At 43.0% G+C, this 25,736-nt stretch overlaps 1 protein-coding gene across 2 annotated transcripts in view; it reads right to left on the bottom strand.

Moving 5' to 3' along the window:
- The window catches only part of RET (ret proto-oncogene), a 324,186-nt gene that overhangs the window by 93,946 nt on the left and 204,504 nt on the right, over positions 1-25,736 (bottom strand). For both annotated transcript variants that reach the window (XM_029609477.1, XM_029609476.1), the window contains exon 7: positions 16,281-16,536. In XM_029609477.1, the coding sequence (XP_029465337.1) occupies positions 16,281-16,536 (256 nt within the window). The remainder of the gene's footprint in view (positions 1-16,280; positions 16,537-25,736) is intronic.

A 25,736-nucleotide genomic window follows, 5' to 3' on the forward strand; every position in this document is an offset into this window, starting at 1 on the left:
AACATGTGTTCCGATTACACGGCCTTCCTCATCACATCCTATCTGACCATGGAGTCTGGTTTACCATCCGTTATTGGAGGGGTCTATGTAAAAAATTCAGAATTTACCTTGACTTCTCCTCAGCATATCATCCTCAGTCTAATGGATTAGCGAAATGAACTAATCAATCACTTAAAACCTTTCTGCGATGCTATGTGAATCAATGCCAGGATGACTGGTTTTCCTTACTTTTATGGGCTGAGATGTGGCATAAATATCATGTTAACCAAGCTATGGGGACATTATATTTTACTTAGTTTTTGGATGACATCCTTCAGTACCAATGCCTATAGCTGCATCATCAACATGTCCGGCCGTTAGTTTCCCTACTCAAGAATTACACGATCTATGGAAAAATACTCATCAGCTTCTGGAACAAGCCACAACTTGAGCTAAAAAACAGGCAGATAGAAAGCGACATCCTGAACCACAGATCCATCTTGGAGAACTGGTATGGCTAAGTACCCGTAACCTCTGATTATGAATGCCAATGTTGAAATTCTCTCCTCGGTTTGTGGGACCTTTTCAAGTGATTGACAAACAGGAAACGTCAAAACGCCCGGTGGCGTGCATAACTCCCCAGGACGCGTGTAAGTCCCGGGGCTTGAAAAAAGGGGCAGGGAATGGGTGGGGCGGTCCAGGTGCAGGGTGGGGGTGGAGTCGGAGTGCCCGGGATTGTGGGCCGGCCATCCGCCAGCGTGCGTACACTATGCCTGCCCAGAGGCAGGCGCAACTTATAAAATAAAGGTTGGGGGTTAGGTAGGGCTGGGGGCGGGTTAGGGAGGGGAAGGTGGGAGGGCAGAAGGAACGTTCCCTCCGAGGACGATCCAATTTCGGAGTGGCCTTGGAGGGAACGGGGAAAGCCAGCGGGGCTCCCCAAGGGCTCGGTGCGCGCAAGGTGCACTATTGTGCACCCCCTTGCGCGCGCCGACCCTGGATTTTATAACATGCGCGCGACTGCGTGCGCATGTTAGAAAATCGGACATACATTTGTGCACGACAGATTGCGCGCACAAATGTACGCCCGTGAGTAGGTATTAAAATCCTGTCCATTAGTTTTAAATGTGCCACATGCTAACTTCATGGAGTGCCCTAGTCCTTCTATTATCCGAAAGAGTAAATAACCAATTCACATTTACATGTTCTAGACCTCTCATTTTTTTTAAACACCTCTATCATATCCCCCCTCAGCCGTCTCTTCTCCAAGCAGAACAGTCCTAACCTTGTTAGTCTTTCCTCATAGGGGAGCTGTTCCATCCTCTATATCATTTTGGCTGTCCTTCTCTATACCTTATCCATCGCAACTATATCTTTTTTGAGATGCAGCGACCAGAATTGTACCCAGTATTCAAAGTGCAGTCTCATCATGGAGCGATACAGAGGCATTATGACATTTTCCGTTTTATTCACCATTCCCTTTCTAATAATTCCCAACATTGTGTTTGCTTTCTTGACTGCCACAGCACAATGAACCGACGATTTCAATGTGTTATCCACTATGACGCCTAGATCTCTTTCATGGGTGGTAGCTCCTAAAATGGAACCTAACATTGTGTAATTATAGCATGGGTTATTTTTCCCTATATGCATCACCTTGTACTTATCCACATTAAATTTCATCTGCCATTTGGATGCCTAATTTTCCAGTCTCACAAGGTCTTCCTGCAATTTATCACAATCAGCTTGTGATTTAACTACTCTGAATAATTTTGTATCATCTGCAAATTTGATTACCTCACTCGATGTATTCCTTTCCAGATCATTTATAAATATAGTGAAAAGCATGGGTCCCAATACAGATCCCTGAGGCACGCCACTGCCCACTCCCCTCCACTGAGAAAATTGTCCATTTAATCCTACTCTCTGTTTCCTGTCTTTTAGCCAGTTTGTAATACACGAAAGGACATCGCCACATATCCCATGACTTTTCACTTTTCCTAGAAGCCTCTCATGAGGAACTTTGTCAAATGCCTTCTGAAAATCCAAATACACTACATCTACAGGTTCACCTTTATCCACATGTTTATTAACTCCTTCAAAAAAGTGAAGCAGATTTGTGAGGCAAGACTTGCCTTGGGTAAAGCCATGCTGACTTTGTTCCATTAAACCATGTCTTTCTATATGTTCTGTGATTTTGATATTTAGAACACTTTCCACTATTTTTCCTGGCACTGAAGTCAGGCTCACTGGTCTGTAGTTTCCCATATCACCCCTGGAGTCCTTTTTAAATATCGGGGTTGCATTAGCCACCCTCCAGCCTTCAGATACAATGGATGATTTTAATGATGGGTTACAAATTTTTACTAATAGATCTGAAATTTCATTTTTGAGTTCCTTCAGAACCCTGGGGTGTATACCATCCGGTCCAGGTGATTTACTACTCTTCAGTTTGTCAATCAGGCCTACCACATCTTCTAGGTTAACTGTGATTTGAATCAATCGATCTGAATCATTACCCATGAAAACATTCTCCAGAACGGGTATCTCCCCAACATCCTCTTCAGTAAACACCGAAGTAAAGAAATTGTTTAATCTTTCCACAATGGCCTTATCTTCTTTAAGTGCCCCTTTAACTCCTTGATCATCTAAGGGTCCAACTGACTCCCTCACATGCCATAAACCTTAGCCTGCTTATTATATTCATACTTATGGCTAACTTACTTGTCCTTGGTCTAGACTTCAGGTGATATCTCTGTTCACCTCTGAAGCAGGCTCCAACCGGACGGCTGGAGAATGTGGGCAGAGGAGAGGCTTGGTTCCTGGGCTTAGTAATAGCAAAGCAGGCAGGTGGTCCTGGAAGGAGACTTGCTTCTGGCTCTGGTACTTGTTGGCTGTCTGGACTTGCTCTTGCCCCTCACCATCTCAGACTCCATCCTACTCTCCACACCAGAGCAGGCACCTTATCTCTCCGGACCCTGGGCCACACCTATGCTTCTCCCTTTGATAGCAGGGAGTGCTGGTCTGCTTCTTACCAGCCTTTCACTTGCACAGGTGCTCAGAATTTGCTTTCCGGGTTTTCTTCCCAGGTTTGTGCTGTCTCCCTTCCTTTTTCAGGGGATCCTTTGCTTGCCTTTCTCCTCCTTTTGGCTTCAGGGACACTCTCCCAGGGGTCCGTTGTTTCAGTCTCCCAGACACACACACACATCCTCTCTCTCCCAGACAGAGACAAACACACACACACACACACACACACACACACACACCCCCCTTCTCTCTGTCTCCCAGATGCAGATACACCTTCTCTATCTCATATATATATATATATATATATCTATATATATATCTATATATATATATATATATATATATATGTGTGTGTGTGTGTGTGTGTGTGTGTGTATACATGTATATATATATATATATATATATATACACACACACACATTCTGCTGTCATGCTGCTCCTCATACACTCACTCAGTGAGTGTCCCCCAACCAAGCACTACCGTATCATTATGTAAAGTTCTTTTTTGCTGTCAGCACTTCCATAGCTTGCTGCAATCTTCCTCATATCCCAATCCCTCCCCTTTTTGGCACCACACTCTTCAGAAGAATCCCTTGTTCCACAACCAGGAGCTCGTTTCACAGCTCAGGCCAGACACTTTAGCCAGAAGCCCTCAAAAAGGACATGAGTAAACTGAATTACAATTATAACTTCCATACCAAAACAGCATTAATTTCCAGCACTAAACTTTAACAACCCTTTCTATGAAAAAGCAACACTACCAAAATTATTAATGCCCTCCTATTAGGAAATATACCTCCTATTAGGAAAATAGAACAAGCAAATCTACTATAGATCCCTACACAGAAAATACATGCTAGCAGAATACCTTAGCTTGTTCACACAGGTAGAGCATAGACTGACCTTCACCAAATAAAAAATAAAGAGAACATAACTATAAATAGAAACATGCAGAAAAAAATGAACTGGAAACTGCAACAAGCCAGACTCTAAATGAAGAGCAAGAATGGAAAAACAGAAACAAAACAATTCCTCATAAAACAAACAACAAAATCAAGAAAATTGAAACCTCAATGATAATAAAAGCATACTAATACAAAGAACATTTCATCAAACAGTTGATGAATAGAATTATATCCAATAATTAAAAACTCATAATAATTTAAAACATTTCCCAAGCAGCAAGAAGAGTTTTCAGAACAGCAGATACATTAAACATCCAATAATTAAAACTAATAAGGATTAAAAATACTACACTCTCCAAAGCTGTGAGTTTTTGATTTTCAGTCACCCTGAGATTGATGCATATTTGTGTGTGTGTGTGGGGAGGGGGGGGGGGGGGGGGGGAGGCACATACAAAGTTTGCCCTTTCTCACACATACACGTATAAACAATCACACAACTGCTCGCTGACACAAACACACATGCTCACTGGCACACACTCTCACAATATGCTGACAGATACATAAACTCACTTACATTCTTACTGACATACGCTCACTCACATACTCGCTGACATACACACATGCTCACAGATAAATATACTTGCTGACACAAACCCACTCACACTCTTATATACAAACGCTCGCTCACTCACACACGCTCACAGAAATGTATGCTGGCTCATAGACACAAACACACACTATTTGTCACAGACTGAATGACAAACTGATATAAGTTAAAAAAAAAAAAAAGTTGTTTCTTACTTTGGTTGGGGGAGGTGGAGGGGTCTTCCTTGACTGGGAAAGGATGAGTTGTTAGATTCCCCCATACTCCTTTTTATAAAAATTATCTTTGCAGCAGCCCAAAGGATGAAGGGGCAGCCGGCAGAGAAGAGCAGTAGAGGTACCCGAGGAAGCAGCAGGGGGTCTGTTAGCTGCCTCCCACCGAGTCAGAGCAAGTGTAAGGGGAGACTGCAGGGATGCTTCCCGCTGCTGTGGCTGAAGGTGGTGGTGGGGGCTCTGAGAAAGCAGGCCCAGGGAGCTCCTGCTGCCGCCGCCGCAGAGAAAACCAAAGCAAGCGGGATCCAGCAGAGAGCCATGGGGGAGGCTTCCGCTCTGTAAAAGGCCAATCCATTCCTGGGAGCCCCTCAAGTCCAGGTTTATTTTAACGTCTACAGAGCGCTTTTTTTTTTTGGGGGGGGGGGGGAGGCAGTGTGAAGGTGGGCATCTCCTATAAACTTACAACTTCTGCCCAGGAGCCGGCTGCTGCTAAGGGGGAGGCTCACTGCTTGCAGGAGACCAACAGAGCTGTGTGTGCATCGGCAGTCAGCAGTGGTGGAGGATTTCAGTTGGAAGCCTCAGTTTGAGCTTGAAAGCGCCGCATGTGGTTTATGAGACGCTTGCTTGCCACCGCTGCTATATATACCAGCTAGAAAGATTCAAGCCTTTGCACCGGAGAAAAGTATTCTGCCAACGAGTAGAATCCTCTAGGGTACTTCTTTTGCATCCCTGTACTTAATCAGGAGAACCAGCTGCAGAAGGGGTACGATGTTGCCCAAGGCAGGACTGGAACTGTGCTGGCTCTGCTGTAACCATTCTCAGGTTCAGTCAGGCAATGAGAGACATTATTTGACAGGAGTATCTTAAGAGACTTGTATTTAATACAAGTGCAGTGCAGCAGAGAGGTTCTTATTAATTTCATACAGCTAATGAGATAAACTCCAAAAAAGGGCAGCCTATGTAAGAAGTCCAGGAGGCAGATATATTACTTACTACTGACTAACCTTGCTAAGATGAATTAGTCTTTGATGTACTCATCTGTGGCTCAATAAGAAACCATCCTGTTTTATAAACATTGTTGGACTCAGGAAGAAATATATTTTGTCCTGAACTGGATCTGAAAAACCTAGCAGAGAGCATTTCTATCTCCCTTCGGACTCTCATTTCCCAGCTGTATGAGCAGTTGCACAGACACCTGGAGTCACATGTACCCCTATGAGGTCCATATTCAGAGGCATTTAACCAGATAACTCTGAGGTTATCAGGTTCAATGAATATCTGGGCATTTATTCAGCTCATATTTAGCTCAATAACTTAACAGCATTCTGGGGACATTTCAGGGAGGAGTTACATTAGCCAGATAAGTTATCCAATCATGCCATAGAGCTGTTCTAAATTTAGATGGATATAGTTATCCGGCTAAGTTTAAGATAGCCAGCTATATTCAGCAGTGCAGCTGCACTATTGAAAATACCCCCAAGGTTAGCCAGATATGTTTATCTGGTTAACTTTGCTATCTGGTCAGTGACTTAATATGGACCTCTAGCTTGTCTCTTTTCAGTAATTGGTAGGAGAAACACCATCAGTCTGTTTTCTGTCTTCAAGTTCCTTTGTGAATAAATTCAGTATCCTTAATTCAGGACTGGAAAGAGGTTTCCATGAGATAGCTCACTTACCCATTGTAATTGGGGCTACTGATTGCAATCAGGTACAGTTGCTTCCTTCAAGTGGCCAGAAAGCCATATAATAGAACTGTAACCATTATCATGGTCCAGACATGCAGATGTTTAGTGCTCACTAGGGATGTGAATCGTTTTAGGACGATTAAAATTATCGTCCGATAATTTTAATATCGTCTTAAACCGTTATGGAACACAATACAATAGAGATTCTAACGATTTATCGTTATAAATCGTTAGAATCGTGAGCCGGCACACTAAAACCCCCTAAAACCCACCCCCGACCCTTTAAATTAAATCCCCCACCCTCCCGAACCCCCCCCCCCAAATGAGTTAAATAACCTGCGGGTCCAGCGGCGGTCCGGAACGGCAGCGGTCCGGAACGGGCTCCTGCTCCTGAATCTTGTTGTCTTCAGCCGGCGCCATTTTCCAAAATGGCGCCGAAAAATGGCGGCGGCCATAGACGAACACGATTGGACGGCAGGAGGTCCTTCCGGACCCCCGCTGGACTTTTGGCAAGTCTCGTGGGGGTCAGGAGGCCCCCCACAAGCTGGCCAAAAGTTCCTGGAGGTCCAGCGGGGGTCAGGGAGCGATTTCCCGCCGCGAATCGTTTTCCGTACGGAAAATGGCGCCGGCAAGAGATCGACTGCAGGAGGTCGTTCAGCGAGGCGCCGGAACCCTCGCTGAACGACCTCCTGCAGTCGATCTCCTGCCGGCGCCATTTTCCGTACGGAAACGATTCGCGGCGGGAAATCGCTCCCTGACCCCCGCTGGACCTCCAGGAACTTTTGGCCAGCTTGTGGGGGGCCTCCTGACCCCCACGAGACTTGCCAAAAGTCCAGCGGGGGTCCAGAAGGACCTCCTGCCGTCCAATCGTGTTCGTCTATGGCCGCCGCCATTTTTCGGCGCCATTTTGGAAAATGGCGCCGGCTGAAGACAACAAGATTCAGGAGCAGGAGCCCGTTCCGGACCGCTGCCGTTCCGGACCGCCGCTGGACCCGCAGGTTATTTAACTCATTTGGGGGGGGTTCGGGAGGGTGGGGGATTTAATTTAAAGGGTCGGGGGTGGGTTTTAGGGGGTTTTAATGTGCCGGTTTTGCGATTTTTAGATTTTTCACGATTTTTCACGATATTTTACCCCCCCAAACGGCAACAATACGATTCCCTCCCTCTCCCAGCCGAAATAGATCGTTAAGACGATCGAGGACACGATTCACATCCCTAGTGCTCACTGCTTGCTGGTCATGAATATAACAATGAGTAGATGTGAATCAGTTATTTACACTTTCAGTTAATAGAAGGACTAAGAGACACTCCATGAAGTTAGCAAGTAGCACATTTAAGACTAATCAGAGAAAATGTTTTTTTTTACTCAACGCACAATTAAGCTCTGGAATTTGTTGCCAGAGGATGTGGTTAGTGCAGTTAGTGTAGCTGGGTTTAAAAAAGGTTTGGATAAGTTCTTGGAAGAGAAGTCCATTAACTGCTATTAATCAATTTGACTTAGGGAATGGCCTCTGCTATTATTGGCATCAGTAGCATGGGATCTTCTTAGTGTTTGGGTACTTGACAGGATCTTGTGGACTGGTTTGGACTCTGTTGGAAACAGGATGCTGTGCTTGGATCTTTGTTCTGACCTAGCATGGCAATTTCTTATGTTTTTACCTTCTTATGTTCTTAACATGGAGGTCCATATTCAGACATAGTCCAGATAGCAAAGTTATCTGGACAAACTCAACCAGCTACCTTTAGAGGTATATTCAATAGTGCAGCTTCACTATTGAATATAGCCAGCTATCTTAGTTAGCCAGCTAACTATAGCTGGATAACTTTATGACAGCTGTTTGCCCCGACCAGACAGCCAGATAAGGGGCCGATGCAAAAAACTTGCATTGAAAGCGGGCACTGTGTATTCAGTGCCCGCTTTCATAATTTATTTATTTATTTTATTTAAAGGCTTTTATATACCGGAGTTCATGTACTAGTACATACCGCTTCGGTTTACATAGAACCAAAATAGGAAAATAGGAAAATTACATCAAACAAGTGGGTTTAAAATAACAAGGCTAACTTCGTAGGAACTTAGAACTTAAGGTAAAGGAGAGAACAAGACAAAGTGGTTACAGATTAATGTAAATAGCTAAATAATAAATATAAATGCTTACAAATTACAATCTTCAAAATCTAAGGTTTGCAACTTCAAAGGTTTACATCTACAAAAACTAAGGTTTACATCTTCAAGGTTTGTAGTCTTAAGACTAAGGTTACGTCAGACTTAACAGGTATGGGTGTTGCATGCTGTACATTTAACGGTTGGGAATATGAGACAAAGAATGATTAATAGTTGCGGCGTCAGACATCTGGTTTGTGTGATTATGAAATGCATGAATGAGTCTAGTCCTGGGATGTGGCTCTGAGCGAAGACTTTATGTGAAGGCTTTTGTGAAGAGCCAGGTTTTGAGTTTCTTTTTGAATGTTCGAGTGCAGGTTTCAAGACGGATGTCCGTGGGGAGGGCATTCCAGTGGAGGGGGCTGGCAGTCGAGAATGCACGTTTCTTGAGTGAGGACTTGGCTGGAGGTACGTGTAAGGTGCCTAGGTAACTGGTTCTGATTGGTCTTGATGATGCATGTGGACGAATTGGGCAGCTTAGATCTAGTGAAGTTTGGGAATGGATGGTCTTGTGGGTTATAGTTAGTACTTTGAAAATGATTCTGGATCTGATAGGGAGCCAGTGTAAGTTTTTTAGTATAGGTGTTATGTGTTCACCTCTGCTAGTGTTAGTAAGAATCCTGGCGGCGGAGTTCTGCAACATTTGTAGAGGTTTGGTAGTGATGGCTGGAAGGCCAATAAGCAGAGAGTTGCAGTAATCGATTTTAGAAAATAGAATTGTTTGGAGGACTGTTCTAAAGTCCTGAAAATGTAGGAGAGGTTTCAACTTTTTCAGAATGTGTAGTTTGTAATAGCATTCTTCTGTTGTGTTCTTGACAAATTCTTTGAGGTTCAGCCTATTGTCCAAGGTGGCACCAAGGTCTCTTACTTGTGTGGAATTCATCATTCGAGGAGTGCTTGGATTGTTGGTAGGCTGAAGGTTCTCGTCTGGAGTGATTAACAAAAGTTCCGTTTTTGACGTATTAAGTACTAGGTTGAGGCTAGAGAGGAGAGAGTTTATGGACTGTAGACAATTGTTCCAGAGGTTGATGGTGCTGGAGATAGAGTCAGTGATTGGTAGCAAAATCTGGACATCGTCTGCGTATATGAAGTGTGTGACCTTAAGACTTGAGAGCAGATGACATAAGGGGAGAAGATAGATGTTGAAAAGGGTGGGGGAGAGGGAGGATCCTTGAGGAACTCCGAAGGTGGACTTGACCGGGTGAGAATCCTTGTTGCTGATTCTGACTTTGTATGTCCTATTATGAAGGAAAGATTTGGACCATTCAAGGGCTGATCCTGAGATGCCTATGTCTGAGAGCCGGTCGATTAAGATACAGTGTTTTACGGTGTCAAACGCTGCTGATAGGTCAAGAAGAATCAGGAGGTATGGGGTCTTTTTCTCCAGTCCTGCAAGGATTCTGTCAGTTAGTGAGATTAAGAGGGATTCCGTACTAAAGGATTTGCGGAATCCGAATTGGGCTGTTGTGAGGATCTTGTGTTCTTCTAGGTATTCCGATAACTGTTTGTTGACTATCCTCTCCATAAGTTTGGCGACAAATGGTAGGTTAGTGATGGGGCGAAAATTCGCCGGGTCTGCAGGATTCAAGTTAGGTTTTTTGAGGAGAGGTTTGAGGGTGGCTAGTTTCAGTGTGTCTGGTACTAGACCTTGGGTTAGTGAGCGGTTAATGTTCTCTGCTAAGGGCTTCACTATGATGTTCGGGATGGTGAGTAGGAATTTAGATGGTATGTAATCTATTGGATGAGTGGAAGGTTTCATCTTTTTGAGAGTCATTTCGATTTCGAGTGAGGAAATAAGTTCGAATGAATCTAGGTTTGCCTTCTGGTTGCATGAAGATGGAATTGTTGGAGTGTAGATGGAATAATGGAATTGAAGGAGTGTAGATGGAATAATGAGCCCCCAGGCACTTCTCCTGGGGGTGCGATGCAATATTTAAATTAGGGCTCACGCTGTCGAGGAGGAGCTAGAGGCAACTGCATGCCCCTAGCGACTCCTTGACAGTGCAAGCCGGAGAGAGGTCTGCTGTCGGTGGCTGTCCGTCGGTTAAGAAAATGGACGCTGAATTTATCAGCGTCCTGTTTTCCTAACCAGCGCACATTCAGGGGTTAGGAAAATGGACGCTGATAAATTCAGCGTCCAATCTCTCAACCTGACTACTGGTACCAGAAGAAGTGTATAAAATCAATATTAAAGTGTCAAGCACGTAATATTAATTTATTCACTCCTTCACTTATTGGGGATTGGTCCCTTTACTGTCACATGTCAGTGAAAGGACCAATCTCCTTTCAGAAGGCTGTCCTGAAAGGGGATTGGTCCTTTCATTGACAAATGTCAGTGAAAAGGACCAATGGGCAATAAGTGAAGGAGTGAATAAATTAATATTAAGTGCCCGACACTTTAATATTGATTTTATATACTCCTTCTGGTGCCGGTAGTCAGGTTCAGAGAATGGACGCTGAATTAATCAGCGTCCATTTTCCAAACCCCTGGCACTGCTTTTTTTAAACTTTTTTTTTCCATTATTTTTTTTTTAAAGAGTTGTTCCTCCCACTTAATATCCCAAGGATATTAACAATGAGGATATTAAGTAGGAGGCAGTACAGAAAAGCAGTTTTTTCTGCTTTTCTGTACTAGTTTCAGTAGCGCTCAGCAATTAATGCCTGCTCCGGGCAGGCGTTAATTTCTGATCACATTTTTTTTTTTTGCATAGGGAGTGAATAGCTAATAGCCTCATTCACATGCATTTGCATGTGAGGAGCGCTATTAGTTTCACTCCGCATTGGACATGTGTTGCAGAGGCGCTAATCCCCTTATTGCATAAGGGGATTAGGTAGCGCCTCTACAACCCACGTCCAACTGCTGGCTAGAGTTTAGCCAGCAATGTCACCAAATATTCATTTAGCCAGCTAACTTCTGAGTTAGCCGGTTAAATGCTTTTGACTAGGGATCTCAGAGTTTCTTGCATCCTGTGATGAGTCTGTTGTGGGGTCATGATCCTCAGGATGAAATTCTGCTGAGCAAATGTGAAAACAGATGAGTTATTTGGTAAATTATTTTGAGCCAAGTGTGAATAGAGACTTATCAATCAAATTATGTCCTTATTGTTTTTGTTGTTTGTTTACAGGGAACCAAACAAGCCTCTGAAACAATCCCCAACTTACAATACAAAATCACACAAAAAGGATTAGGGGAAATGTGAATGCTTAGGTTGGTCAAGATTTGTCCGATGCAGTACTACAAATTGTGCAGTGCTCCCAATGTATGTTTGGTATGTCAATGTTATAATGTTTACACAGCTTCCAATAAATAAGCTGTGCTTCTAATAAATAAGCTTGTTGTGCCTCTCTGTATTCAGGCCTTCTGACATCAGCATATTACACCCAGGAATGAGATGTATAACAGTTTCCAGTTCTGTCCCACAGAATCTGTATTTGTCCTTTTTACCAGTTTTTCCCATGCTGACTGTGAACCATGTCTGTAGTCTATAGCCTGTGCTGCAATTACCACTCTTATCCATAAGATTGAATTCACCTCAACCATTGTTGTGCCAAATATTGATTCACGTGGAGTTGCTGAAATAGCTCACTGTATTTCCAACTACACTTATGCTTCTGACAATTATCCTTCCCTTTTTACTGATTTGATTCTTTAAAGAGTTTCTTCTCTTGTCTTATTAATTCTATAGTTTTTTTTTACCTTTGGTACTGGTAGATTTTCAGTCATCCCTCTATTCCTTGGAACAATTGTTCTGGCTTACGGCCTGACACTAATGATGCTTGCTTTTGCTTCTCCACTATTTTAGCATTCAGATCTGTTGAGGCCATTAAGTAAGCTTGAAGGCCTATTATGGTAGCTCTGTAGAAGTAATCAGTTTCAATAAGACCCATGCCACCTTCAGCTCTAGGAATGGACTGGTTCTTATAAATTACCTGATGAGCATGAGGAGCTTTCTTGTTTTTGCATCCAGTTCTTCAAGATATGTATGAGGCTAGTGCAAAACTGTATGATCATGCAGATCAAAGCACTCCTCAATATCAGCTTTACTCTCCTATAGTATTCTTTACTGATCTTTTCTCTCAATACTTTATGCTGAATTTTTCTACCTTCCTTTACTCCTAGATATTTATGTACACCTTCCTGCTCCAGTTCCTTATACTGCAATCTTCAGTCAGGGAGATGTTTTCAATTTTGCTTAATATTCCTTAAAGGAATGTTGCCTTAGCACATTTATCAAGCCAAACGTCATCCTGATGTTATCTGAGAAACTCTTCACCACATGAAGTTATTCTGCTAAATACCATCACAAGAACTGTAGAATTTCAAATCATCAACTAGCAGTAAGCAAGATATCTTTGGTAGGGGATTGTCACTCTAGGATTAAGGCTAATTCTAAAACCCAAGGAGTTCATGAGAGCATTCAGCAGTTTTAATGGCAAACAAAACAAAAGCAGGGACAGGGAATCTCCCTTAAATATTCCTGTTATGTTTGATGGCTCACAGCCCCGCGAGCTGCCGCACTTACCCCCATTGCTGACTCACCCTGCCAAGGACCTCCTGTTGTGGTGGAATGCCGCCATTGTTGCACCTTGCAGACTGCCGCAGAAACTGCCATGCTGCGGCCTTCCCTTAGGCACGCGCCTGTGCCTACATAATAAAGGCCCCCACGGCGGGAAACACTGAGCGGCATCCTCTGATGACATCAGGCTGACCACCCTATTTTAAGCAAGTGCCCTGAAGTACTGCCTCGCCTCAGCAGTGGGTCTTCTTCCTTCAATGCGTGTTGCCTAGCATTCCTGTGTCTTGCCTTGTCTTGTCCAGGTTCACCTTCTCCTATTCGACTCATCCAGTGTCTTCAGTGTGTTTCTGTGTACTCTTCAGATCTTGACGCCTTGCTTGCACCTGAACACAATTGCCTGCCACCTGGACCTGACCTCTTGCCTGGATCTGAAGACTCTTGCTAGCTGCCTGTTCTAACCTTAGGCCTGGATTTATCAAAATGCACTAAATATCACATGCGATAGGAAAAGGGGAGTGTTTTATGGTAATAATGCACTTTGCGATAAACAGCCTATCTTAGCACAGGTATTACCGCAGACTGTGATAACTTTTTTGCATTTTGTGGTAAGTACTGAAATTGTTGTAATTCCTACCTACAACCACTGGGGGACGGAGGGAGGGAGGGAGAGGGAGAGGGAGAGAGAGAGAGAGAGAGAGAGAGAGAGAGAGAGAGAGAGAGAGAGAGAGAGAGAGAGAGAGAGAGAGAGACTAGCTATAAGGCCCTCATAGTAGTTAGGTATTTATACCTCTATTTGAGGCCCACCTAGTTACTCGAGGTGAGGTTTAGGTAGGAGTGTAGGGGTTAGGGACCACTTTGACACTCCTATCTAAACCTCACCTCAAGTATCTAGGTGGCCCTCATATAGAGGTATAAATACCTAACTACTATGAGGGCCTTATAGCCCTCTCTCTCTCTCTTTCTCTCTCTCTTTCTCGGGCCCTGATAGCTAGGCTGGCTCTCCAGCAGCTTAAAACAGTATTTACAAAAACATCGCAAAGTGTGATAAAGCCATATCACATGGCTTAATGAAAAAGGTGTAGTTAAAGCCATACGATATGGCTTCACAAATTACAAAGCCAGCCCACTTGGCCCCAAACTCCTCCCCTTTTCCTAATTTGCATTGCGTGGCGTTTTCGCATGTGTTAAAGGTGTTTTCGCATGTGAAAATGCCATATAGCACTTTGGTAAATGACCCCCTTAGTTTGCTTCTGACTCCATTAGTCTGCTGCCTGCCCTGACCCCGGTGTGCTATTGGACTTCCATTATCTTCACCACCCTGGGGACCCACCTGCCAGTCGCCTGCCTCAACCTGGGAGTGAGGCAGCTGCTAGACTGTCCCACTGCAGGGCTCATAAGCCAGCTGCTGGTGTAGGCCTCGGGGGTTCACCCTTGAGGTTATGTCATCTATGTCATAGCACCAAGGGCTCACAAACCCACTACCCCTCACAATTCTTCTCTGGTCCTTAATATTGGAGAAGGCATATTGTCCATTCTCCTAATTCAGGTAGAATATAGTCTGCCACATTTTCATGTAGACTTGATACACTCAATTAGTATAGAATTCACTTTGTATATTTCAAGTCAATTTATTATCCAAGTGCTTAAGATAATGCAATAAGGTCATGAGAGATATTCACTTCTTGAATTTTTGTATGCTTGTAAATCTTTCCTAACTCTTGTATAGCTTTCTTTTTCATTTCTTCTTAATTATAACAGTACTTTCCTACTAGGAATTATTTCTCTATTTCTTTTCTATTTATTTTTTCCACATTGATTCTTATAGAGTTGGCCATGTGAGTGCTTTTGAGCACATTAAAAAGAGGTTCTTATTATGAGTTATTATGGCCAAGTATTTTTTGCTTCTTGCCCTTAGTTTGAAATAACACCATAGCAGAAGCATGCTTAATGGGCTTTACCTCTGCCAACTTCTGAGCCTGGTAAAGTCATAAAGCAATGCTCCTTATATGAACAGGGATAATGAGAGGCATAGAGATTATAATGAGACTAATAATATATTACAGAATTTAGAATGGGGTTTGATATATTTGGTATAAAAGTTTAGTTTAGTTTAGTTTATTGTCTTATTAGTCTTATTAGCAGTTTACAAAAAATATAGCATGTAAACAAAATCATACAAATATTCATCTACTACTACTACTAAAATAGGTGTATTTGGTTATCCTGAGATATGCAGTTTCTCTGAAACATGTTTTTTATCACATGATATATTTCTTTTTATTTACTGAACTTGAATATCAGAAATTTTTCTAAGTCTTGAATTTGGATGAATTGAATCAAGGTGCTATCAATGTATACAATGTTGTACAATACAAAGCAGGTAAACATTATTCACTGCCAATGAGTTTACAATCAAAATTAAAGCATAGGGAGGTTTTGTGAATGTAATTTTATTAGATATCTGCTTATTTATAAATGTATTTAGAAATTTATCCAAGGTGTATTTAATAATAATCACAAGGCAGTTTGAATATGAAAGATAAACCAAAATCAAATCCAGAAAGTCCAAAACATGAAGGAATTGGTTCATGGGGGATTGGCAGAAGAGAGACAGTGGGAAAATGAAAGAACACAGAGATCATTTAAAGACTGAACTAGGAGAGTCTAAATGAATGGAAAGATGAAAGCCTCTCTACATTGTGTGTGTGTTGGGAGGAGGTGGGTAAGAGATGAGGAGGCTAGAAATTGTACCCCAGGATTAGGATGTTACAGAGCAAGTGAGGGACAGGAAGAGGTTTATGCATGGAGAGAACATGTTGGAAGGTATTGATGAATTATTGAGTGATACAGTGAGATATTGAAAGGTACAACTTGAGCCTTGGTACCAAGCTTCAAAGCCTGAAATCACAAAATATAGCTTCAAAGAAACAGAATATGACATTAAAAAAAAGATCACAGAGCTCATTTGTCTGCTCGATGCCTATTCCTGATGCAATAGTGCAAAGGCTACCCAAACTCAGGCTATATCCTCACATTCTAAGGAACGTTTCTTCCTGATTTATTACTACATTTACCTCTAACGTGGCAGCTTCAAGAAACATTCAGTGGAAATAGAAATGATGAGTTAGCGACAAACATTAAAAACCAAATGCATACAAAATAGGCAGATAAAAGTAGGTGCCATACGTACGTGCTCCTTCCAGCATGATAGTGATCTGGGTTTTGGCCTGTTTCTTAGATTGCCTGTTTATGGCAACGACTGTGTACAGAAACTTCTTGTTTTCATAGTTGTGCAGTAAAGAGGCGTTCTTCACATAGAGACTTCCAAATGTATTCTCCCGTGTTTGGGCAATGCTTACAGCATCACTGGTGTTTGCAGGCTCCAACTTATAGGTGACATTTATTCCAACAAACTTCATACAGTTTTTAATGCAGACTTTTCCTATCTAGACAAAAAGATTGTTGCAAATATAAAAACAAGTATATGTTATAAATGCTGCATAATATTCCATTTAAGGCTCAAATCTGGATAGTGTATATATTAGGGATGTGAATCGTGTCCTCGATCGTCTTAACGATCGATTTCGGCTGGGAGGGGGAGGGAATCGTATTGTTGCCGTTTGGGGGGGTAAAATATCGTGAAAAATCGTGAAAAATCTAAAAATCTAAAAATCGCAAAACCGGCACATTAAAACCCCCTAAAACCCACCCCCGACCCTTTAAATTAAATCCCCCACCCTCCCGAACCCCCCCCCAAATGAGTTAAATAACCTGCGGGTCCAGCGGCGGTCCGGAACGGCAGCGGTCCGGAACAGGCTCCTGCTCCTGAATCTTGTTGTCTTCAGCCGGCGCCATTTTCCAAAATGGCGCCGAAAAATGGCGGCGGCCATAGACGAACACGATTGGACGGCAGGAGGTCCTTCCGGACCCCCGCTGGACTTTTGGCAAGTCTCGTGGGGGTCAGGAGGCCCCCCACAAGCTGGCCAAAAGTTCCTGGAGGTCCAGCGGGGGTCAGGGAGCGATTTCCCGCCGCGAATCGTTTTCGTACGGAAAATGGCGCCGGCAGGAGATCGACTGCAGGAGGTCGTTCAGCGAGGGTTCCGGCGCCTCGCTGAACGACCTCCTGCAGTCGATCTCCTGCCGGCGCCATTTTCCGTACGGAAACGATTCGCGGCGGGAAATCGCTCCCTGACCCCCGCTGGACCTCCAGGAACTTTTGGCCAGCTTGTGGGGGGCCTCCTGACCCCCACGAGACTTGCCAAAAGTCCAGCGGGGGTCCGGAAGGACCTCCTGCCGTCCAATCGTGTTCGTCTATGGCCGCCGCCATTTTTCGGCGCCATTTTGGAAAATGGCGCCGGCTGAAGACAACAAGATTCAGGAGCAGGAGCCCGTTCCGGACCGCTGCCGTTCCGGACCGCCGCTGGACCCGCAGGTTATTTAACTCATTTGGGGGGGGGTTCGGGAGGGTGGGGGATTTAATTTAAAGGGTCGGGGGTGGGTTTTAGGGGGTTTTAGTGTGCCGGCTCACGATTCTAACGATTTATAACGATAAATCGTTAGAATCTCTATTGTATTGTGTTCCATAACGGTTTAAGACGATATTAAAATTATCGGACGATAATTTTAATCGTCCTAAAACGATTCACATCCCTAGTATATATATCTCACAAGTCAGTGTTGTCATTTCAGCATTTGCCAAAATGCCTCTTACAAAGAGGTTTATTTATTTAAAACATAATCTCCCAAATTTTAAAAAGGCTGCAGGTATAAAATCCAGGGCATACGTGCGTAGCGAGGCCTTGTGCACGCCGAGCACATTTTAAAAACGGCCCGGCCTCGCATGTATCTCCCAATACGTGCAGAAGTGCAGGGCCATGCAAGAGAGGTGGGCCAGGGGTGGGGAGGGGCAGGGCGGGGGCCGACTGGGACAGTGGCCATTAAGTCTTGTCCCAGGGAAGCTGCCGGTGCATGGAACTTACTTCTGCTCCAAAGGAGCAGTAAGTATTAAAACAAAAAAAAATGTAAATAGCTAGGTAGGGGTTAGGGGTTGGGGAGGAGAGGAGAGGGGAAACGTTAGGAAGGGTAGTTAGGGGGTTAGGGAAGTTCCCTCCCAGTCCGCTCCTTAATTGAAACAGACTGGGAGAGAACTGAGGAAGGCCTTATTGTGGTCACTGCATATTTCTTTAGGAAATTCCCCCCGTTGCCCGCGTTATAAAATAGCTGTGTTCAAATGCAAGCGCCAGGAGCCGTGCACAATGGATGCACACGCGCGGGTTTTAAAATCAACCCCAATGTGCTACGTTCATTTTGTTTCATGTCAGTGCACACTAAAATGAAATAGCACGCGCTCACACAAAATAGCCTGCCCTAAAATTTAATAATGCACGGTACTTTGTGTGAACGCGTGCTATTTCATTCTAGTGTGCACTAAAATGAAATAAAGAAATAGAAAAGCAAACAATAAATGAAATTTTTCAGGCTATGTAGCCTAGTGCTAAGGAAATCAACGCACATTATTAATAAATAGTCCCTACTGAGATTAATGGGGCCTGTAATTAAGCAATGGGTATTAACGTGCATCAACATGTGGTAGCGCATGGCACATTTTAGAAAATATGGCCCTGAGATTTCATTGGGTCACAATGATTCCTCCTATTTTATTCTGATGATAAAACTACTCAGTCGACAAGACATGTAGAGACCTTATAGAAATGTTGTCCAATCTGTGTTTAGCGAGGGTTGGGGATTGGGAATCAGGAGGGGAATTCACTCCCTATTTCCTGGGGCACATGAAGCAGCGAGAAATCATGGTGGAGGGAGGATCTAATGTGAAAGGGAGAGACAGAAAAAGGAAAGGAGGAGAAAGGGAAAGGAGGAGGACACAGGAGGAGGAGGAGAATAGGATATGGGGTGAAAAGGAACAAAGGGTGGGAGGAAAGGACAGAGGTGATTAGGATTTAGTGGGTGGAGGAGATAAGGAGCAAGTGATACAGGAAGGGGGAGAAGAAGTGACTGATATAAGAAAAGAGGGAGGAAAAAGAGAGGGACACAGTGAATAAAAGACAGGATAAGGGGGAAAGAGAAGCACAAGTAGATTTGAGGGAGGAAATAAAAGTTGCCAAGGGGAAAGAGGTTAGGGCAGGGAAGAGAAAAAGGAAATGAGGAGGAGAAGGAGTTGAAGGAAGAGGAGGGAAAGCAAACTAAGTGAGAGAGAAGAAGCATGGCTGCTCAGTATTTCGATACTCATGGTAGTTTCAGAAATCCCTGGGTTGGTGATGATGCAGCTTTCCTGCCATAGGCGCATTAGCATGTACACAGCAATTTCTGCCACTATTATGTGACTCAGAAAACTGGGCGTGAACTCCCTCCTCTGTTTCCTTTCCCATTCATCTCAGGCTAAGCAAGATCCAAAAGTTCTTAGCTGGAGCTTTATTTCAGATCTTTCAACTCAACCTCACTATGAGGGTGACATAATTAATAATTAGTTAATTACTCTCTTAAGAAGACATAAATCCTATCAACCGTCTCACTTTTCTCTCCATGAAACTCAATGATGATATCCATAGAAATAATTTATTAAATATCACAGTTTAGTTTACTATTCCTCCTGAAAGTCACAATATTTACTCATGGCTTCCTCTGCAGATTTAGAGTTGTTATTACTACTTATAAAATGAGTTAGACAAATTGAGAGGCAGTAGCCAATGGCTGATGACATCACAGTGGACTCGATTCATCCAAAAATGGTTATAGCCAAAAATGGTTATAGCCACCCAAAATAATAACAACTGAAAAAGCAGATTTTTAGCAAAAAAAAAAAAATATATATATATATATATATATATTCATGGCAAACTAGGAAAAGGTATTTGGAGTGTGCAAGAGTATGCAAGAGGAAATGCTCCATTCATCTTGCACGTAGACATACCTACAAACAAATAGGTCTTGTGTAAGTCCCCTGGCAGATGTGCTGCTGCAGCCGAGCAACTCCCATCAGTTTCTATAGAAGCAGTTTGATATATTTATTTACTATCTTTAACAGAAGTCATGGGGATAACTGCATGGAGCGGCAGTTACTACCCTTAACAGAAGTCATGGGGATAACTGCATGGAGCGGCAGTTACTACCCTTAACAGAAGTCATGGGGATAACTGCATGGAGCGGCAGTTAAGAACATAAGAACATAAGAAAATGCCATACTGGATCAGACCAAGGGTCCATCAAGCTCAGCATCCTGTTTCCAACAGTTGCCAATCCAGGCCATAAGAACCTGGCAAGTACCCAAAAACTAAGTCTATTCCATGTTACCATTGCTAATGGCAGTGGCTATTCTTTAAGTGAACTTAATAGCAGGTAATGGACTTCTCCTCCAAGAACTTATCCAATCCTTTTTTAAACACAGCTATACTAACTGCACTAACCACATCCTCTGGCAACAAATTCCAGAGTTTAATTGTGCGTTGAGTAAAAAAGAACTTTCTCCAATTAGTTTTAAATGTGCCCCATGCTAACTTCATGGAGTGCCCCCTAGTCTTTCTACTATCCAAAATAGTAAATAACCGATTCACATCTACCCATTCTAGACCTCTCATGATTTTAAACATCTCTATCATATCCCCCCTCAGTCGTCTCTTCTCCAAGCTGAAAAGTCCTAACCTCTTTAGTCTTTCCTAATAGGGGAGTTGTTCCATTCCCCTTATCATTTTGGTAGCCCTTCTCTGTACCTTCTCTATAGCAATTATATCTTTTTTGAGATGCGGCGACCAGAATTGTACACAGTATTCAAGGTGCGGTCTCACCATGGAGCGATACAGAGGCATTATGACATTTTCCATTTTATTCACCATTCCCTTTCTAATAATCCCCAACATTCTGTTTGCTTTTTTGACTGCCATAGCACACTGAACCGACGATTTCAGTGTGCTGCGGCAGTCAAAAAAGCAAACAGAATGTTGGGGATTATTAGAAAGGGAATGGTGAATAAAACGGAAAATGTCAGTTACTACCCTTAATAACTGATATATATGCCCTTAACAGAAGCCATGGAGATAACTGCATAGAGCGGCAGTGACTACCCTTAACAGAAGTCATGGGGATAACTGCATGGAGCGGCAGTTACTACCCTTAACAGAAGTCATGGGGATAACTGCATGGAACGGCAGTTACTATCCTTAACACACTTCAGGTGTTAAGGCTTTGTAATAATACCTTTCTATATGTCCCTCCACTATCAGAGGTAAAATTAATGGATACATATGAATGCTCCTTCTCAACTTTAGTATTGAGACAGTGGAGTTCTCTTCCCCAGGATGCATTGCTATCAAATGATTATTTTTCTTTCTGTTAAATAGTTAAAACTAAGCTGTTCCAATACGTTTTTAATTTATCAGCATGCCGGTAGATGATAAGATGGCTCATCACATGGATTTTTACTAGTTATCTGGTTATTCTTTTTTTAAGTTATATTCTTTTACATTTTTTAATTATGCATTTTATATTTATTATATGCATTTTATATTTTATTAACATTGATACTGATTTTCTTGTATTTATTTTTATATGCAGCTATGTTTTTTTAATTGTGTTCATATTGTTGTTCACTGCTTTGAGCATTTTTATGGAATTATGAAAGAATAAATAAGAAATACAAATTCACACACTTTTTCCACCGTTTGGTAATCTACAGTAAGTGTATTCTGCAAACATTGACAGAATCCCAAAAATCACTTTATAGGAAGGCAGCATTTTATCACAAGTTTTAAAAATATCTGGTATATCTTGCGATGAATAGATATCAATTTTCCCTAATATACAGTGCCTCAATTGAATCATTTTAACCTTTGAGATTTTGCTAAGTTAAATTTCATTCTTATCTCTTAGAAGTTCATAAGGTATTTTGCTTTTAACACCATTATGACAAGACAACTCCTAGTGTCTCATGCTTTCTCTCTATCTGACAGACCCTGATCACACTTTTTCAAGAATCCATAGTACTTGTTGAACACTTTGAGCTGTTGGGTTCTCTTCTCCCTCTTCCTGGCTTCTCTGACTGTTCTGCAGTTTGGGCATGACCCTTTTCCAACAGAAAAACTCCTGGCTTGTCAAGAGCTTTTGACTGCTTGGTCAACAATCTTCTCTTTATGAAGGGTTAGGCCAGTGATGGCGAACTCCAGTCCTTGAGTGCCAAGAACAGGCCAGGTTTTCAGGCTATCCAGAATAAATATGCATGAGGAAGATTTGCATATACATCTCCATTGTATGCAAATCTACCTCATGCATATTCATTGTGGATAGCCTGAAAACCTGGCCTGTTCGTGGAACTCGAGGACTGGAGTTCGCCATCGCTGGGTTAGGCTAATCTTCTAGTTTCTCTCTCTTAGGCCCTCTCTCAAACTTTCTTGTATGATAGGCTTCCTTTTTAGACTTTCTCTTGCACAATTTGTAATGTCGAAAGCACAAGGTTTGTATACTTTTAATTAAATGACCATCCCAAAAGTTCATACAGAATGACATGCTTATCCATTACATTTTGATAGTATGTGTTCAATGTCCTGCAGGATCTCCTTTCATGGAATCACCAGCCCAGAAGACAGGTACTGGAGTGGAGAAGGCAAATCTTGCATTGCATCCTCTGAAAAGGCTGCAGCCATTGAGTGGTAAATCCCTCACTGAAGGCGACATCGGCCCTTATGACATTGTGAGGGCAAAGGTAGCGCCGGCGCCATTTTGAATATTGGCAATACGGCCCGCGTGCAGGAGGTCGCTCTCGGACCCTCGCTGGACTTTTGGCAAGTCTTGTGGGGGTCAGGAGGCCCCCCCAAGCTGGCCAAAAGTCCCTGGGGGTCCAGCGGGGGTCCGGGAGCGATCTCCTGCACTCGTGACGTCGGGTGCCAGGAACCAAAATGGCGCCGGCGCTACCTTTGCCCTGTCACATGGTAAGGGCAAAGGGCCACGGCGCCATTTCTATTAACGCAGCCGTGGCCAAAGAGCAGGAGATCGTGCCGGGACCCCCCCACTGGACCCCAGGTAATTTAAAACATTTTGGGGGGGTTCGGGAGGGTGGGGGATTTGTTTTAAAGGGTCGGGGTGGGTTTTAGGGTTGTTTTTGTGTGCCGGTTTTCCCGCCCTCCCCCCTCCCCTGAAAAAACAATTTTTTAACCAAAAAAACTAAGACAATCAGATTCCCCCCCCCCAGCCAAAATCGATCGTTAAGACGATCGATCACACGATTCACATCCCTATTAAAGACCATGAAGAAAGGCAAGATAGGGGAGATATGGTAGACACATTTAAATACTTCCAAGGTTTTGACGCACTGGAGTGAGGCCTCTTTCAATAAAAAGGAGGTTCTAGAACAAGGGGGTCATGGGATGAGGGTGAAAGAGGGTAGACTCAGGAATAATCATCTATGGAAATATTTCTTTACAGAAAGGATTGTGAATGCATGGAACAGCCTCCCCACGGAGATGGTGGAGAAAAGGACAGTATCTGAATTCAAGAAAGCATGGACTAAACACAGGGAATCCGTGCAGGAGTGAAAGGACTGTAAAGCTGAAATAGTTGGTGTGGATGGGAAGACTTTTTCTGCCTTCTCATTTCTCTGTTTCTGGGATTCCATTGCCTCAGCTGCAAACTTAAGGGATCATGTATTAAGCCCTGGTATTTTCCTCCTGGAGGAGAGAAAAAAATGCAGGGCTTACAAAGCTGCAGGGAAAACTACCACAGGTTAACAGGCCCCCAGATGCTGCACAATGGTGGCCCCTTCACTTGGGGCTGCCATCTTGTTATAGGGCCTTAGTGGCCCAAACAAACTCCCTCAAACAGTAAAAATATCCAGTGGGTCTAGTAGAGACTCCCAAGGCATTAAAAGTATAAAAACAATACATATTAAAAGTCACACAGCAATGGCCCTTCCCACCTTCTCAACTCCATCCCTTTGTAATAATCCCCCCCCCCCCCAATCAGCCTCCAAATCTCCCCCGTAGGCATCCAGAACCCCACTCCCCCCACTCCCCCCACCCTAACCCAACCCTCCCCCATCATATCTTAGTATTCTTGGTGGCCCTGCGCAGTCTAACTTTAAATGTTACCGGCTGGCTGCATTTCACTCTTTCATGTTATAGGAGCATAAATTGAAATGTGGCTGATCAGCACCATTTTAAGTCAGATGGAACAGGGTATGGAGTCTAGGTGGGCACTCCGGGCCCCACTAGGCCACCATGGATACTAAGCTATAACTAGGATGGGCTGGGGTCCGGGTGCCTATGCAAACGGGGGGGAGCCTAGGTGCCCATGGGGAGTTCAGAAGCCAGGGGAGCAATTGTTTCAAAGGGGAAGGCTTGGGAGCGGGTCAGGGGCCATTGCCACATACCTTGGGGCCACCTCTAGAGGTGACAGGGGAGGGTAAGATGAGAATCTCACAAGACCCCTGGCAGGGTTTCCACATGTTGGGGGGGGGGGGGGGGAAGGGGAGGTTCCATTCAGGCCACTTAGGCCCTTTAACTGATAAGCCTGGGGGCACTGGGACTTGCATTAGTGTTTTGATGCTCCAGGGAGGTTAGGTACAAGACCACAGTTGAAATTTTGGTTTTTAAGAAAGCTGTGTTATTTTTTTTTTACATCTAATTGCCTAATTGCATTTGTCTACAAAGCAGGTCATTACCATACCTGCACTATTGAGATAAAAATAATGTGTGTTATTGCTAACTCAAGGTATTTACCACAGGGTAAAAATAAACTCTGTTTATCACATGGTAAATGCCTAACACAGCTTGGTACATGACCCTCTTAGATTGTAAGCCCTTTAGGCCAGGGAAATACCTATAGGGAGTACCTGAATGGTATCCACTTTGAAGTGCCTGAAAAGCAGAATATAAATAAGAATAAATAAATGTATACATCTTTCATATATCATTATCTTTAACTTCTTACTTATGACACTGGTTTATTTTCACTAGGAACGATGTAATTTTGATTTTTTCCCCCACTAAAGCTTTCTATTCAGTTTGGGGCCTCTAAATGATTTAGAATGTGATTGTGTGGAGATTGATGTGAGAACAGGCATTCTTGGCTTCTTGCCCTTAGTTCAAGCAGACATCACAGTGCTCAATTTGATTCCTCAGCCTAATTTAAGAAGCTGGTAATGATGGGAGAATGAGTTCATATATACAAAAAGGGATAGTGGGTATCTTGCATATGTAATGAAATGGATAATGTACAACATGACTCAGAACAGGGACCAAACTAAAAACCCATGCAAAAGGGGTTTATTTCAGTTTTTCCAAATTGCACGGGGCCTCTTCACTGCAGTTCTTCCATAAAGTATGCGATCATCTATATTTACCAAAGGTAGTGAGCAACTTTCTGCCAGATTTTTTTCTAAGTCCCAAATTTGGATGAATCAAGTACAGTACAGCCTCACTGCAAGTTCAACTAAGACATGACCAAATTATAAAATAAAAGTTAATATTTTGTTTTTAAAACAAAGTTTGTGGGATATTTGTTACAGAATAATTTAAAAGTAAAGTATTTCTATTCATTTCCATGCACCAAAATTATTACATGTGCACTCACTTTTGTGTCATTGCTTATGTGGACTATTGCACAGTGATTTCTCATTCTGAGTGGTTGTTGTAGCATTTATTAA

This window comes from Rhinatrema bivittatum, chromosome 7 (genome assembly GCF_901001135.1).
Source record: "Rhinatrema bivittatum chromosome 7, aRhiBiv1.1, whole genome shotgun sequence".
Taxonomy (NCBI): Eukaryota; Metazoa; Chordata; class Amphibia; order Gymnophiona; family Rhinatrematidae; genus Rhinatrema; species Rhinatrema bivittatum.